At 38.0% G+C, this 15,000-nt stretch overlaps 1 protein-coding gene across 1 annotated transcript in view; it reads left to right on the top strand.

Moving 5' to 3' along the window:
- Positions 1-15,000, top strand: part of LOC115215631 (neurotrypsin) — a 46,512-nt gene that overhangs the window by 14,355 nt on the left and 17,157 nt on the right. Inside the window, exon 3 of the mRNA XM_029784882.2 lies at positions 2,978-3,150. Within this exon, the coding sequence (XP_029640742.1) occupies positions 2,978-3,150 (173 nt within the window). The remainder of the gene's footprint in view (positions 1-2,977; positions 3,151-15,000) is intronic.

Raw genomic sequence — 15,000 nt, forward strand, 5'->3', positions numbered from 1 at the left:
ATTTGAGAATGTTTAACCCTGTTATCGTATTTACCTAATTTTAGAATGTATATAAATGTATGTAGCAAAGGCGCTGCCCCAGTGGTTTTGGGCTCTGCAACCGCTATCTTGCGATCGTGATTTCTATTCCTAGACAAGGGCTGCGTTGTGTTCTTCAACAAAGCACTTCTTTCCACGTTGCTCCAGTCCACTCAGCTGTAAACGGGTCACCCTGCGATGGACTGACATCTCATTCGGGGTGAATATTGGGATGATCGCCTAGCTAGCAAAGTGGCATCATTTGAAACTGCAACAATGCGAGTAAGTGAATTATGACCAGTGATGTATAACCTCATCTGATATATATACAAACATACATACCCACGCACATACATGCATACATACATACATACATAAATACATACATACATACATACATACATACATCATATATATATAATATTATATATAATATTATATCTATATCTATATATATATATATATAATATTATATCTGTGTGGTAAGTAGCTTGCTTACGAACCACATGGTTCCGGGCTCAGTCTCACTGCGTGGCACCTTGGGCAAGTGTCTTCTACAATAGCCTCGGGCTGACCAAAGCTTGTGAGTGGATTTGGTAGACGGAAACTGAAAGAAGCCCGTCGTATATATGTATGTATATATATATATATATATATATAATATATATATATATGTAAATGTGGAACGATGACAATGAGTAGTCAACACCGCATAGGTGGATATAATGTCTGTATTTGTGAATTAAGGCTACCATTGGTTTCATATTAAGAAAAGTAGGAAAATAGCCCAGTGTCTTAACAATTTTTCAAGCCGATCACATGCAGAAAGGTGTATATATATATATATATAGTATTTCGGGAGGTAACTTTTTGGCCAGATAAACACACGCACTACATATTCGTTCTTCACTCGTTTATTAATGTTGTTATTCTAACTCATGTCCACATCCTCCTCCATCCTCAACGCCTCATTCAAGATCAGAGCGGGTTCCGTGTCAGCGTTGCCTGGGTACAAGTGATATTTCTCATTGAGCCCCTTCAGCCTAAACGTCACGTCAAACGTTATGACCTCCACAGCTATATGCGGAGGCCATTCGGGATCCTGTGTGAAGGCTAAAGGTGCTCCCTTATGGTGCTTTTCCACCACCTTTTCAACCTCTCCGCCTCTATAGAATAAGAAGATCAATAATTCGTCTTCCTCCGGGGGAGGTATATCTAATTCTTCCGTTGGCGGCACAGTTCTCGCCAACGGTGTCTCTTCTCCTGCCGGTGGCACAACCCCAAACGATGTAGTTCCGGGACATTCCGGTACTATGTCACCGAATGCCGGCAATGTCCCATTTCCTCTTCTTCTTTTTTTTCTTTTCAACTGAGGAAAGATGTGTCTCCTCCGTGACCGGGAGATTCGCCTCCCCATCCTCATCCCTAGGATCCTTCGGTGAGCACCCATTGTTGCTCACCTTCTTCCTCTTGCGGCCCCTGTTTGAGGAGTCCTCTGCCTCCTCGGCCGCCTTCATTCCCTCCTCTACAGAGGTCTCACTCAACTGCTCCGGGACCTTATTTTGTTCCTGGGGACAATTTTTCACTGATAAAACCTGGTGGGGTGACTCTGAAGAATCACCGGATACCTGCACCCGGCCATTTAAAAAAAAATCTGGAAAAACCAGATTGGCTGATTGAGTCCAAAGGGTCAAAACAGCTTTTGACCCAACCCAATCAGCTGCAGGAAAAACTTTCACATTAAGGAGCTTGGCTCCGCTGCCACCCAGATCCCGGCGGATAGTCTCCTCTATCCACTCGGGTTTTATCCCGGGTGGCAACCTGCAGACCCAAGCTTTCGTCAACCTCCTCCCACAATACGTGGGAAGAAACAAAATTTCCTCGCCCTCCAAGGGCTGACTCGCAAATTTGCGAGCCTCTTCAGGGGTATCAAATAGCAACCACACCGTTGCGTATTTGACACCCCTGGAAATGAATTTAATTGTTGGCAAATACTCCGCCAACTCCTTTTCAATTGCCGTCTTTTCGAATAGGGCGATGGTGTCGAGTGACTTGGAGTAGGTTCTCAACACCACCGTCCTATCTTCACGGTCTTTCAACCACTTTTTAGGCGGTACAACCTCCCACTCCAAAACTTTGTCCGTTTTCATTGCCATATTTCCCTCTTTTTTTTAAACGGTTCGAAAATAATTCAAAATAAAACTTAAAAAGGGAGAAGAAAAAAGAAATCAAAAGAAAGTCACAACAAAATGGAAAGGAGAAAAGGAAACAATTCACAAAAAAGAGAAAGTCAAATAAAGTTTAGAAGAAAGAAACAATAGTTCAGAAACACAGCAAAGAAATCTTCCGGCCATTCGGTACTCCCGGCCTAGGTTGAACCCGGAACGCTACAACTGGAACACAACTTCCACAAAAACTGGTATACAAATTGTTCAATCTTCGGAGGCAAAGACACTCCCCCAAACAGCAGTTCTCACAATTATCTTAAAATTCTTCAAAAAGTGAACAAATTTTTAGTAGGCATAATACACCCCCAAGCAACAATTCTCATAATTAAGTGAGAAAAATATTCATTCAACATAAACTACTAACTAGGAAGACGAATACGCGCCCAAACAAAAATTCTCACAATTATGCAGGCAGAACCAGAATTCTGAATCCAGTAGGACTTCTTGCCTGTATATAAAAAAAAAATTCTCAACAAAAATTCCCACTGGACCCCAAAAACAGAACCTTACCTTACAGTGGAGCTTCAACATTTTTCAATTCGAAACGGTTTTAAAAGCACGTCCCACCGCTTTGGTCCCAAACACCACAATTACTCGCACATGCGCAGTGGAAGCAAGCTTCTTACCACACAGCCACGCCTGCGCCTATATATTAAATAACCACCGAATATTTTCTTGCATTCCTATTGATGAACTTAGTAAAATAACGTATACTTTTTATTTTTATTTAGCGACGGAACCGCTTTCACTAAGGCCTGGTTCTCCCAGGGCAAAGGAGAAATATTCATGTCAGAAGTACAATGTTTGGGGTCCGAATTATCTATTTGGGAATGTCCATTCAAAAGAGAGCACTTTTGTTCTCATCGTGAAGACGCTTCTGTTGTTTGTAGTGAACGTCGAAATGGTAAATTGCTTCAATAATTTTCGCCTTAATTACTAATTACATGAATTAATATATCAAATATTTAAAAATATTTTACTTTTTTGTTTGTTCTTTGTATTCATATTGACCATAAACTCTCTCTCTCTCTCTCTCCTCTCTCTCTCTCTCTCTCTCTCTATATATATATATATATATATATATATATATATATATATCTGTAAAATAATATGTGACAATTATTCGGTAGCCAAGATAAAACTCAGAGTTTTATCTTGGCTACCGAATAATTGTCACATATTATTTTACACATAAATTTCCTCAATTTACATAATATTGAGGTCTCTTTCTTTCTTTTGTTATCTTCCAGTTTTTACCAATATATATAATATATATATATATATATTTATGTGAATTTGAAGGTAAGATACTTTGGTCTCAAATCATGACACAAAACCAGTAATTTCAGTGGAGGGCTAAGTCGATTAGGCCGACCCCAGTGCTCCACTGGTCCTAATTTTATCGATCACGAAAAGATGAAACGCAAAGTCGATCTCGGTGGCATTTGAACTCAGAACTCAAAGCTTATGAACTTCATTAGCTTACTGCTGTTTCCAGTATCATTTGCGGTGGAGTGTCTGAATCATAGTTGAGTGTCTGAATCATCCCTTACTGCTTCATCAAAGCCTCAAACATGAAGTGTTCACATTTATTGAGAAACTAGCTTACAGTGGTACACAAATCTCAACCGAACCATGTGTTAAATTCTTCATAGACTGGCACAGTAGACCGTAATTCGACATCTCGAGACTCTAATTGAGAGAAGCGAATTTAGAAAGATACGTGGCTGCATGGTGTCTATCTTTGTGTCACTGCAGAGTATCTGGAATGAAAATCTACTGAAAAATTACCTGCTAAGCGTCAACCGCATGAGACGATATACCGATATTGTTTTACAGTCTAGATATCTGTATTCCAACTTCAATTTACTTTCCTCTGTAGTTGATTTAAAATGAACTTCAAACCAAACTAATTTTTATCTAATATTTATAGCAAATATTTGTCTGTATTTTTGTCAGTTTCCACTGTTTTCTTTTCCAATTTTTACCAAATGTAATGTTATTAATATACCTTTATACAGTTTGTAGCTATATGATGCATTGTAATGATGATACACAACAATGTTGAAACAGACCTGATTGAAAATATACACGAATAAATATTGTTGTTGAAGCACAAGTAAATTAATTAATAAAAATTCCATCAACAGCTCTCTTCTTTTCATATAAACTAGGCTTTAAGAAAGAAATGAGCTTTGTCACATTCTCTCGCTCTTTCTTTCTCTTTCCCCACCTCTCTCTCCATATATATATGCATATTATATTTTTTATCAGTTTCAGCTCAAAGCTGTGCCTATGCTGGGGCACCGCCGTTTTGTTACTATTATTATTGACAACCTCCTTTAATATATGGTATTTGGTGAATAAGGAGTTTGATTTCGCTACCCTCATTTGCACCTCCTGCCGGGAGGTAGGTTCATCTGGGACTCTCGACAAGAAAAAATCCAGTTTTGATTTGAAAACACCTACATCACCTTTGTGTAGGTTCTTCAGGCTCTTTGGGAGAATATTAAAAAGCTGTGGGCCTCTGAAACTCAGGCTGTTGCAGTAACTGGTCCTGAAGCGCTGTGGCATTGCTGGGATCTTTGGCACTGTGCAGTGGCGATGCGTTCTAGCATTTGTGTAGTTTTCAATGCCAAAATTTGGTACAATCCCTTCCAGGAGCTTCCAGATGTATATTACTACATATCTCTCCCGCCTTCGCTCCAGAGTCTTAGCTCTTTCAGCCTATCCCAGTAGCTGAGCTGTTGCAATGAGACGATCTTCTTTGTGAAGCTTCACTGAATTGCTTCAAGGTCCGCTGTTAATTTTACACTGTGGGGTGACCATAGCTGGGAGCAATAATCCAGGTGGCTGAGGACGAATGACCTCCAGAGGACCATCATGGTTTCCTTCTCTCTGGTTCTGAACGTTTTCAAGATCCATTCAGCCAGTCGTCTGCACTTTGTCGCAATCCTGGTACCGTGCACTTGGAAAGAGGTATCATCACTCATGTCGATACCCAGGTCCCGCACTGATTTAGGCTCTGGGATTGTAATCCCCCGTGGACCAGTGCACCCTGTAAATTTAAATTCAGTTTTGGACACTGGTAGCGCAGGACTTGGAATTTTTCAGTATTAAGCATATTATTGTCCTCAGCCGATCTGTAAACTGAGTTCAACTCCTGATGCAGGTGTGCAACATCGCTGGGATTCTGTACTTTCTGTGAGACTTTCGTATCGTCTGTGTAGCTTGCAAGGGTGGCTATCCGGGTTCTTGAGGGCATATCTGAGAGGGCCACTACAAAAAGCAGTGGTCCCAAGACAGTGCTCTGTGGAACACCGCTCACTATTTGTGTTTTCTTTGAGGTGGCTCCATTGGCCACTGCTGCCTGAATTCTATCTTTCAGAAAGTCATGTAACCACTCTCCAAGTTTTCCAGCTTTACCGAGATCACGCAGTTTGTGGCATATCACCATGATCCACTTTATCAAAAGCTTTTGCCAGGTCAAGGTATATTATGTCCACATTTGAATTGTTGAGTAACTACGTCAACATCCAGTCATAGTGCTGTAAGAGCTGGGTCAGGCAGCACCTACCTGGTCGAAAGCCATGCTGGGTATCGCTCAGCAAGTTGTTTTCTTCAAGGAATGCGATTAGGTTCCCTCTGACTATCCGTTCCATGAGTTTGTTAATGTGTGAAGTCAGAGAGATAGGCCTTTAGTTTTTGGCATCTGCTCCGCTTCCCCCTTTATGGATTGGGCATATTATTCACTCCTTCAGTTTGCTTGGCAGCCTGCCATTTGCAAGAAAGCTCTGGAAGATAATCTGTTGTGGTTTCACCAGGGTACGCTTACACGATTTGAGGTCGATTGCTGGGAAACTATCAGGACCAGCAGTTGAGTTTGCGTCCACCTATTCTATGGCTAGTAACATCGTAACTGTATCGCTGGTTATAGGCGAGACGGCAAAGAAATCCACTGGTTCATTCACTTTTCTGTGTTCCAACAGGGTGGTAAAGACACTTTTGAACTGGTCATTCAGTACCTCACTGATATTGGTTGGACTATCTCTGAGGGAGCCATCCTTTTGGAAGAGGGATCCTATTTTGCCGCGTACTGAGGCTGTTTCTTTGGCATGATTACTTAATGTTTTTTTTATAACCCAGGCTTCTTTGTCTGCTCTCTCTCCCTCTCATAGGATTGTTGCATGCTTCAATCTCCGTCAGTGTTGTTTTTAGGCGGGATCTTTCAGTACTTTTGGGATGTTGGTTGAAGCGATTTGCAACCTTCGTCCATCGTCCCATGAAGATCTTTCTTTCCCTTGGAATCTTGTTCCTTTCTGTGTTGACCTTGGGACACATCTCTGGGACACATCTCTGGCATATGGTTTGCATAAAAGACATGAAATATTTTAGTTTCATGCCAATGTCTGGTTTTCCTGCATGTTTTGTTCCAACGTGTATCCTGTTTCTCTGGATTGGGTCTAAAAAAGTTTGCTGTAATTACGTTGATATAAATTTCCAGTGTTACTAATTATATTTGAATTGTTAGAAAGCTGGTTTTACGAGTGAGAGGACAAACGAAAGAAAATGGCATTCAACACATTTAGTAGGAGTTCCATCTATTATTTAAAATACTTTGATTCGGATCCGTGCTGCTTCAAGTTTCGCAGGACCCTAAGGTTGAGCCCGACTCTTTCAAGTTTCTGTAGTGACTGAATTCAGGAAGTTCAAGATGGCTATCAGATGATGGGCTGCTATTGATACAGGAAGGTCACATGGTGTTATGGTGAATAATGCTAAGTCGTTAGCGGCACCAGTTTCATAAGAAAAAGGGAGTTTCTTTGATTGCGTGGTTGGACAGGAAATTGGTGGCGTTACTGTGTCTTGATACGGCAGCGGTAAGGTAGGTGAGTGTATGAGTTTAAATGCGTGCATGTGCGCGTGTGTGCGTGAGTGTGTGTGTGTATGTGTGTATGCGTGTGTGTATGTATATGTGTGTGGTGTACCCGCATACATATGCATATACGAGAAGTGTGAATGCGTGGATGTCGGTATGTTATTGATTATATGGGTGTACGTGTGTGTATGTGTATGCATATGTTTGTCTTTACGTATGTGTTGGCTGCTGATATGTTGATATTGGTATATTGGTAGAGCTTGTGAGTGTGTGTGGTGTGTGTGTGTGTTTGGTGCCTGCCGCATACGCGTGCACGATGGGACGGGTTTAGGGTGTAAGTATGGGTGTGTGGGGGTGCTTGTGGGTGTAGGTGACCCTCCATGCCCAATAGCAGTCCATCATCCTGTAGCTACCTTGGACTTCCTTGAACTCTCCATTCAGTCATTCCAGAAGCCCGAAAGAATCCAGCTCCCCTTAGGGGCCTGCAAAACTTGAAGTAGCACGGAACTGAGTCAAACTGAGTCAATAATAACAATAATAATGATGATGATAATAATAATAATAATAATAATAATAATAATAATAATAATAATAAGAGAAGAAGAAGAAGAAGAAGAAGAAGAAGAAGAAGATAAGAATAATCCTTTTCTACTGAAGGCACAAGGCCTTAAAAAATTGTGCGGGAGGGGGATTAGTCGATAATATCGACCCCAGTACTCAACTGGTACTTAATTTACCGACCCCAAAAAAGGGTGGAAGGCAAAGTCGAACTCGGCAGAATTTGAACTCAGAACGTTGCGACGGTGAAGTACCTTAATAATAATAATATTGATAATAATAATAATAATAATGATAATAATAATAATAATAATAATAATAATATTGTATGGTAGCCAGTGGTGAGATGATGAAGGCTATTCAACCTCAATTTAGCTATAAATACCTGGGTAAACTTGAGGCAAATGGAGTCAAACACCACGACATGAAGGAAAAGACAAAAAGAGAGTACCTGCGGCGACTGAGAAAAATATTGGCTTCAAAGCTGAATGCCAGGAATATAATTTTGGCAATAAATTCGCACGTAGTGGCAGTAGTTCGGTATGGCGTTTGAATCCTGAAGTGGACAGAAGAGTAGCTAAAGGAAATGAAGAAGAATTACGCAAGAAGGGATTACGCAATCAATTCCATATAGCCACAACAGAAGTTGCTGGAAAAGGTGGGATTGGCTGATGAAAGGCTCCCCCCCCCCAAAAAAAAAGAGACCGAGAGCACTATACTGGCAGCGCAAGACCAAGCTTTGGCCACAAACTGGAGGGTCAACTTTAGGAATGAGCAAGTGTCTCTGTTGTGCCGCACCTGCAATAGAGTGGATGAAACTATTGCCCATATCACGAACGAATGCCCCAGACTTGCCCAAAACCACTATAAGTTGTAGCAGCATTACCAGGTAGCGAAAGTGCTACATTGGAAAAATGTGCGAGAAGTTGTGGCTAGAGAGAGGCAAGACGTGGTGTGAGCACAAACTGCAGAGAGTGACTGAGTCGGAGACAAGCAAAATCCTCTGGGATTTCCAAATCCAAACAGACCAGGTGCTAGAGTACAACAGACCGGACCTAGTGGTTGTGGACAAGGTGCACCACATATGCTATATAGCTGATGTTACATGCCCCTTTGACCCACAAATAGTGAAGAAGGAAGGCGAAAATATAAGATTAATACAACGCTCTTAAGTACGTAATAGCCCGTCTATGGAAAATGAAGAAGGTGAAGATAAGTGCCAATTATTGTTGAGTCCTTGGGAACAGTATCAGAAGGCATCAAGAGGAATATAGAAGAAATTGGAATAGAGTGCCCAGTAGAACTCTTACTAAAGGTTTGCTTCCTTTGCACGGCCAGAACAACCAGGAAAGTACTAGATAGCTGAAAAGAATGAATAACATGGTACCGTAGGCTGCAGGTAGTAAGCCCGCTACGCATGCAAGACTCCAGGAGCTCCAACAAAGGGTGTGATAAAGAGAAAATAACAATATTATATATATATATAAATTAAGCAGAAAATGCAGAAATATTGATCAACAACAGTTGGCTAACATCGATTATTATTTTTTAATACAAACCCTTATCCCATCTAACAGCCGTTTCTGCTTCCAATGTCCCATGGTGTTGCCAGTGAAAATTCTAAGAATAATATTCGTCATATTTTGTAACGCATCCGATCTGGAACATGGACTTCATCAGAGTGAAGAAAAATACATAAAAGAAAAGAGGAAGAGTCTCGAGAAGAAGAAAGGTGTAATATATTTAAATCATACCATTTTGCAGTGTAACGCTATAGAACGTTGAGTAAATGACTAAACTAGAAATATTAATTCATGGGTTTTTCTTTCTTTAGGGGTAACAGGGTGTATAAATAATAAAAAGTGAAATAAATACTTTACTATAACGGGATACGCCAATAGGTCTAGAAAAAGTGGGGGTGGTAGTGCCATAATGTTTAGAAGTAATCATAATAGTTCTTAAGATTATGTTACTAGTACTAATTAATAGTTTATCCTAATAAAATGCCCATCAGTTAATTACAATTATTTACTTACTGATATGTTGTAAAGACCAATCACCTATTGCCCGTAATGGAATTGACCAAAGACCAGCTTTCGATATAATTGGTCAGTTAAATTTAAAAATAAAGGGCAAGCTATTAAGACCGTTATACGGGTAGATGTGAATAAAAAATAAATAAAAAGTAGAAGTATGGAAAAGTATTATACGTTATAAGTGGCTCAAAGCCACTTAGGACATTATAAACAAAACAAACAGCAGTAATTTTATTCAGCTGAATACACGTCATTGATTGGTTGAAATTACCGAAATACGACAACTTTAACACGAAATAAATTTGAAAATAGAAATTTTTCTCAACAACACTAAGAGTAAAAGATGTTTTATATGACACATTCTACCAGTATCCGAAGTTTGAAAGTGTTTAGTTACAAAAAATTAATTTCCCGAACTGCCGTTCAAAGGGAAAATATCCTATTATTATTATTATTATTATTATTATTATTATTATTATTATTATTATTATTATTATCATTATTTATTTATTTTTAATATTACTAACCATGTCAATATATCAACCTGTGCTTGGGTACATACATATGGGACTACCATAATTGCACTTCCATGCATACAATATATATATATATATATATATATATAATATATATATATATATATATATATATATATATATATATATAAGGTGGTGCTCCAGCATAGCCGCAGTCAAATAGCTGAAACAGATAAAATGATATATATACATACACACATAGACATTTATATATATTTGAAAGATTTTAGAGATATTGAAGAAAGATTTTTATTAAGCTATACATTATTAATAATATTTAAAAACCTTTAAAATCCCACATTGACACGATCTTTTGGAAGAAGTTTAACGTGAAGCACTTTTCAATTTTTTCAGATTTTTTAAACTATGGTCAGAGACGGACATTTGATCCTGATTTTGATATATATTATAACATATGAGATAGCTATCAAAATGATATTAGAAAAACAAAACCCATTTCAATTGTTAGCCCTAGATAACAATATAAAGTATTTTGATACACTTCCAAGAATAGCTGTATGGGAAAACTGTGTGCGTCATTTAATTACATCAACAGGAAAACTCAATTTAAACTATTACACCGGATGGGGTATGCTTATTTAAGGTAAGTATGCTAATTTAGGATAAGTACATCGGTAATTCAATTTGGTGCACTGGCATGGCTCTATAGACGTTCGTTTCACAACAAAGTAGTTTCCAGTTCAATCTCACTGAACGACACCTTGGAAAATTTGATATACCTCAGCGTTGGGTTAAACCTTGTGGGGGAAATTTGTTGGCGGAAACTGTGGAAACTAGTCGAAGGGTTGGTTCTATATTTGGGGAGTAGATTTAAAAAGTTTTCTGACCATAGAGGGTTGCAGTAGCTTTCATTTTGTTGCAAACATTTAGATCAAGTCTTTGATCCATGAATAACTACATTATTTCCTTCTGCTAGACATGGGGGCCATGAAAAGTTCATAGATGCCACCCTCCGTCTCCTACCAAACCATAAAAACTCCGTAAAATACTTAGATATTGGAATTAGTTTAAGTTTACATTGTTTAATAGATGGATATGTTGTCAGTTAATCGAAACTCACCAACAATAACAACGACGACTATTACGACAACCACTACGACAAAGACGAAACTATACAACCTTAAATAGCCCTATAGATAACTTGAGCAATGCTATTATGTACTTGTCTATGTACTTAGTTAAGATAAGTCAACAATACAGAACGGATTGACGTATCATTTGTTAAGATAAGGTAACACCTTAGAAAAATTTGCCATTACGTAAACTGACGCGAATATTAGTTGATATAGGGTAGTGGTTTTTAACCTCGGCAGTAGTGCTCCTTTGAGACATTGTAAGTTCCTAAAAGTACACAAATTGTCAAGAGGGCGTTATGGGCTTGCGTGTTCTGGGTGAAAGTCGCGATTTTTCTGAGCAATAAAATATCTAAAGTCTGTACAATACATGTTTTAAGCGCAATTATGTTCATTTAAGTATTTTTCAATAAAGATTATAACCTAATAAGATAGTTAAAAGTTAAAGTATTTTCGTTTTGGGAAAGTATGGTTGTGATAAAATACAAAGTAAACAGCGTATGGTGCTTGTTGAAAACATGATTCAACGAAGTAGCTAATCTCCTGCTAATTGGTGAAATTTCGTCTATGCTTAATTATGACAAAATAACAATATGCTTTATACAAAGCAGTGATAAGTCTAATCAACAACTGAAATAATGAGCATTCCTGCTTTTTTTTTTACTCAGCTACATTTCTGATAATATTATTAAAATCAATCACTCTAAGATTTGATTCTAAGATTCTGTCATCGACATACATTTGAGTTTGCTAAAAAAGGATTTTGCTGATACTGTTTTAGCCAGAATTTTCGATAGTATTTTCAAATTAACACAAATATTTGGAAATATCTCACTAAAATAATGGTTAATAAACTAAACAATTCTACACAGATTTCGGTCCTAGTTTTCAAACTTTGCTTTATGAACTGGCGGTGAGTATTGTATCTTGCTGCAAAATCATCCTTGTTATATTCAGAAAGACAACGGTGTGTTGACACTCTCTTTTAAAATAGTTTTTCCAGCTTATTTTCAGACACCGTGGGACATTTTGAGAAGAAATCAAAAGTTATACCTTAAAAAGTGTAATTAATCCTGAAATTTCAGTATCAATAAAAGCTGAAGTAGGTTTTTTTTCTTGTGAGTCCTCTGTATCAGCAATTCATGCCGGCTAGCATTAGGGAGCTATGTCATTGAACTCCCTCCTCTTTTATCTCACACACTTAGACTCCTGGGAGAGTTTAATTTCCCTCTCGCGATCTCACAACACTTCTTTCGTTGATTCATGAATTAATTTCGGCACAAGTCCAATCGTGGCACTCCGTTGGTTACGACGACGAGGCTTCCAGTTGATCCAATCAACGGAACAGCCTGCTCGTGAAATTAGCGTGAAAGTGGCTGAGCACTCCACAGACACGTGTACCCTTAACGTAGTTCTTGGGGAGATTCAGCGTGACACAGAGTGTGACAAGGCTGGCTCTTTGAAATACGGGTACAACAGAAACAGAAAGAAAGAATGAGAGGAAGTTGTGGGGAAAGATTAGAGCAGGGTTCGCCACCACCCCCTGCCGGAGCATCGTGGAGCTTTAGGTGTTTTCGCTCAATAAACACTCATAACGCCCGGTCTGGGAATCGAAACGACAGTCCAATATTTTGGATATTTTATCAATCCCAAAAGAACGAAAGCCAAAGCTGACTTTGACGGGATTTGAACTCAAAAAGTAAATCTCAAAATATTGCAGATAATTATTTCTGATACATTAACGATTCTGCTCACCCACCGCTCATCGATTCTCTAATTAATAGCGAGTATTTGACTTTATTTCGTTAGCCCACTAAAGCCTGAACAATGACGTCTAATGCATTTTGTTCGATGTAGCCTAACTTTTTCTAGGACGGACACTGTCTTTATTGTAATTTACTATTAAATCAGTTTGGCGATCAATCAATCGAACACTACGGTGACCATCTTACTGCAGTATGTTTAGTATCTAAGTTTTTCAATTCTGTATTTTAAGCACATTTACGAAAGCTTAAATGTGCTTAAAATTAGATTTGAGTTCGCTGCACAACTATTAGCATTCTGTCTATGCTTTATAAAATTTTCGTAAGTTAAAACTGATTTGCGCATTTACCATCAGAGTTTATTTGTTAGAGTGGACTCCTGCACCTTCAACTCTTGCATATTGTATTATTATTATTCAACACAGGCCAATGGAACTGACTTTTCCACTCTTTGTTATCTTGTCCACTATTAGTATTCTATGCCCCCCATTATATTAATATAATTAGGTAAAAGTTTACTGTGATGTCGTTGCTTGAGAATACGTTTTTACTTAACGAAAGTCAGAATACTCCGAAATCCAATCACATGTGGTTAAAAGAGAATAAACAAGAAACAAAGAAATGAAATAAACACCACATAAATCTTCTATATTCATGTGGAATACATATTACTGTCAATAAAATATTAATTTCTTTATGATAATAATGAAAAGTTAAAAGGAAAACTTCTTTTACATAATAAAATCCCTTCCCATAAAGGATCTGTCAAGATGTATTATCAAGAACACATATATTTTCTCAAATGAACTAATCTGATATTACATTATCTGATCTAAACTTTCATTGTAGTAGGTTAGGTTAAGTTAAATAAGTCACTTAATGGAATATATAAAATATTTATACTGAAAATATGCTTCTGTGTATTTACTGTGCTAGTAATAAACCATAATTGTTTAATATCTAAAAATATAGAAAAACTATTAATTCACGTTTTGATGCAGGCATGGATGTGTAGCTAAGAAATTCGCTTTGCAATCACAGGGTTTCAGGTTCACTCCCACTGCACAGCACCTTGGTCAGTAAGTATCTTCTACTGTAGCACGGGGCTGACAAATACCTCATAAGCGACTTTGTAGAAGCCCGTCGTATAATATATTGAGTCATCGCATAAATAACGAGGTTTTTTATACTTTTATTTTGCAAAATTAAGATACACAAAGTTATATTTTAATCTAAAATATAGTCTCCTTCATTTTCAACAATGCTCCTCCATCTATCCGGTATATGTACATATGTGTAGTACTGTGTGTGTGTGTGTGTGTGTGTGTGTGTGTGTGTGTGTGTGTGTGTGTGTGTTTAATACAATTTACTTTACAAAATTGGTCCTTCATCTAGTACAAATTATTGTAGAAATAAATTCAACCATTCAATTTGGGGGAGAACTTAGTTATGAAGTATTTTCCATATTTTTCCTGAAGGAGGTGTCATTCTTTGGGCATTTATAGAAGGGAAAGATCTTAAATTTTCCTTCTCCACATGTATCTAGGTGTTTACTCAGTGGAATCTTTCGCAGTTCCTCCTGTCGGACATGTTGTCGGTGAATTCTGGTTCGTTGGAATAAAGAATTTCCAGTTTCACCTATATAATTCTCCTTGCATGTGGGGCAGGTTATGCAGTATATTACGTTCTGCGTCTTGCAGTTCATGTCTGCATTTACTTTGAATATGTGACCACTCTTAAATTTTATTTGTTTGTTTCCCTCTATGTATTTGTAGGTGGGGTTACTGCATATCCCACATCTACCATCTCCGCACTCTTTTACAAAGAATTCGGTTTTACTCTTTGCTGAGAATTTCTTGTTAGTTGTTTCTTCAGGTTTTTGTCTTGG

The sequence above is a fragment of the Octopus sinensis genome, linkage group LG9 (genome assembly GCF_006345805.1).
Source record: "Octopus sinensis linkage group LG9, ASM634580v1, whole genome shotgun sequence".
NCBI classification, from domain to species: domain Eukaryota; kingdom Metazoa; phylum Mollusca; class Cephalopoda; order Octopoda; family Octopodidae; genus Octopus; species Octopus sinensis.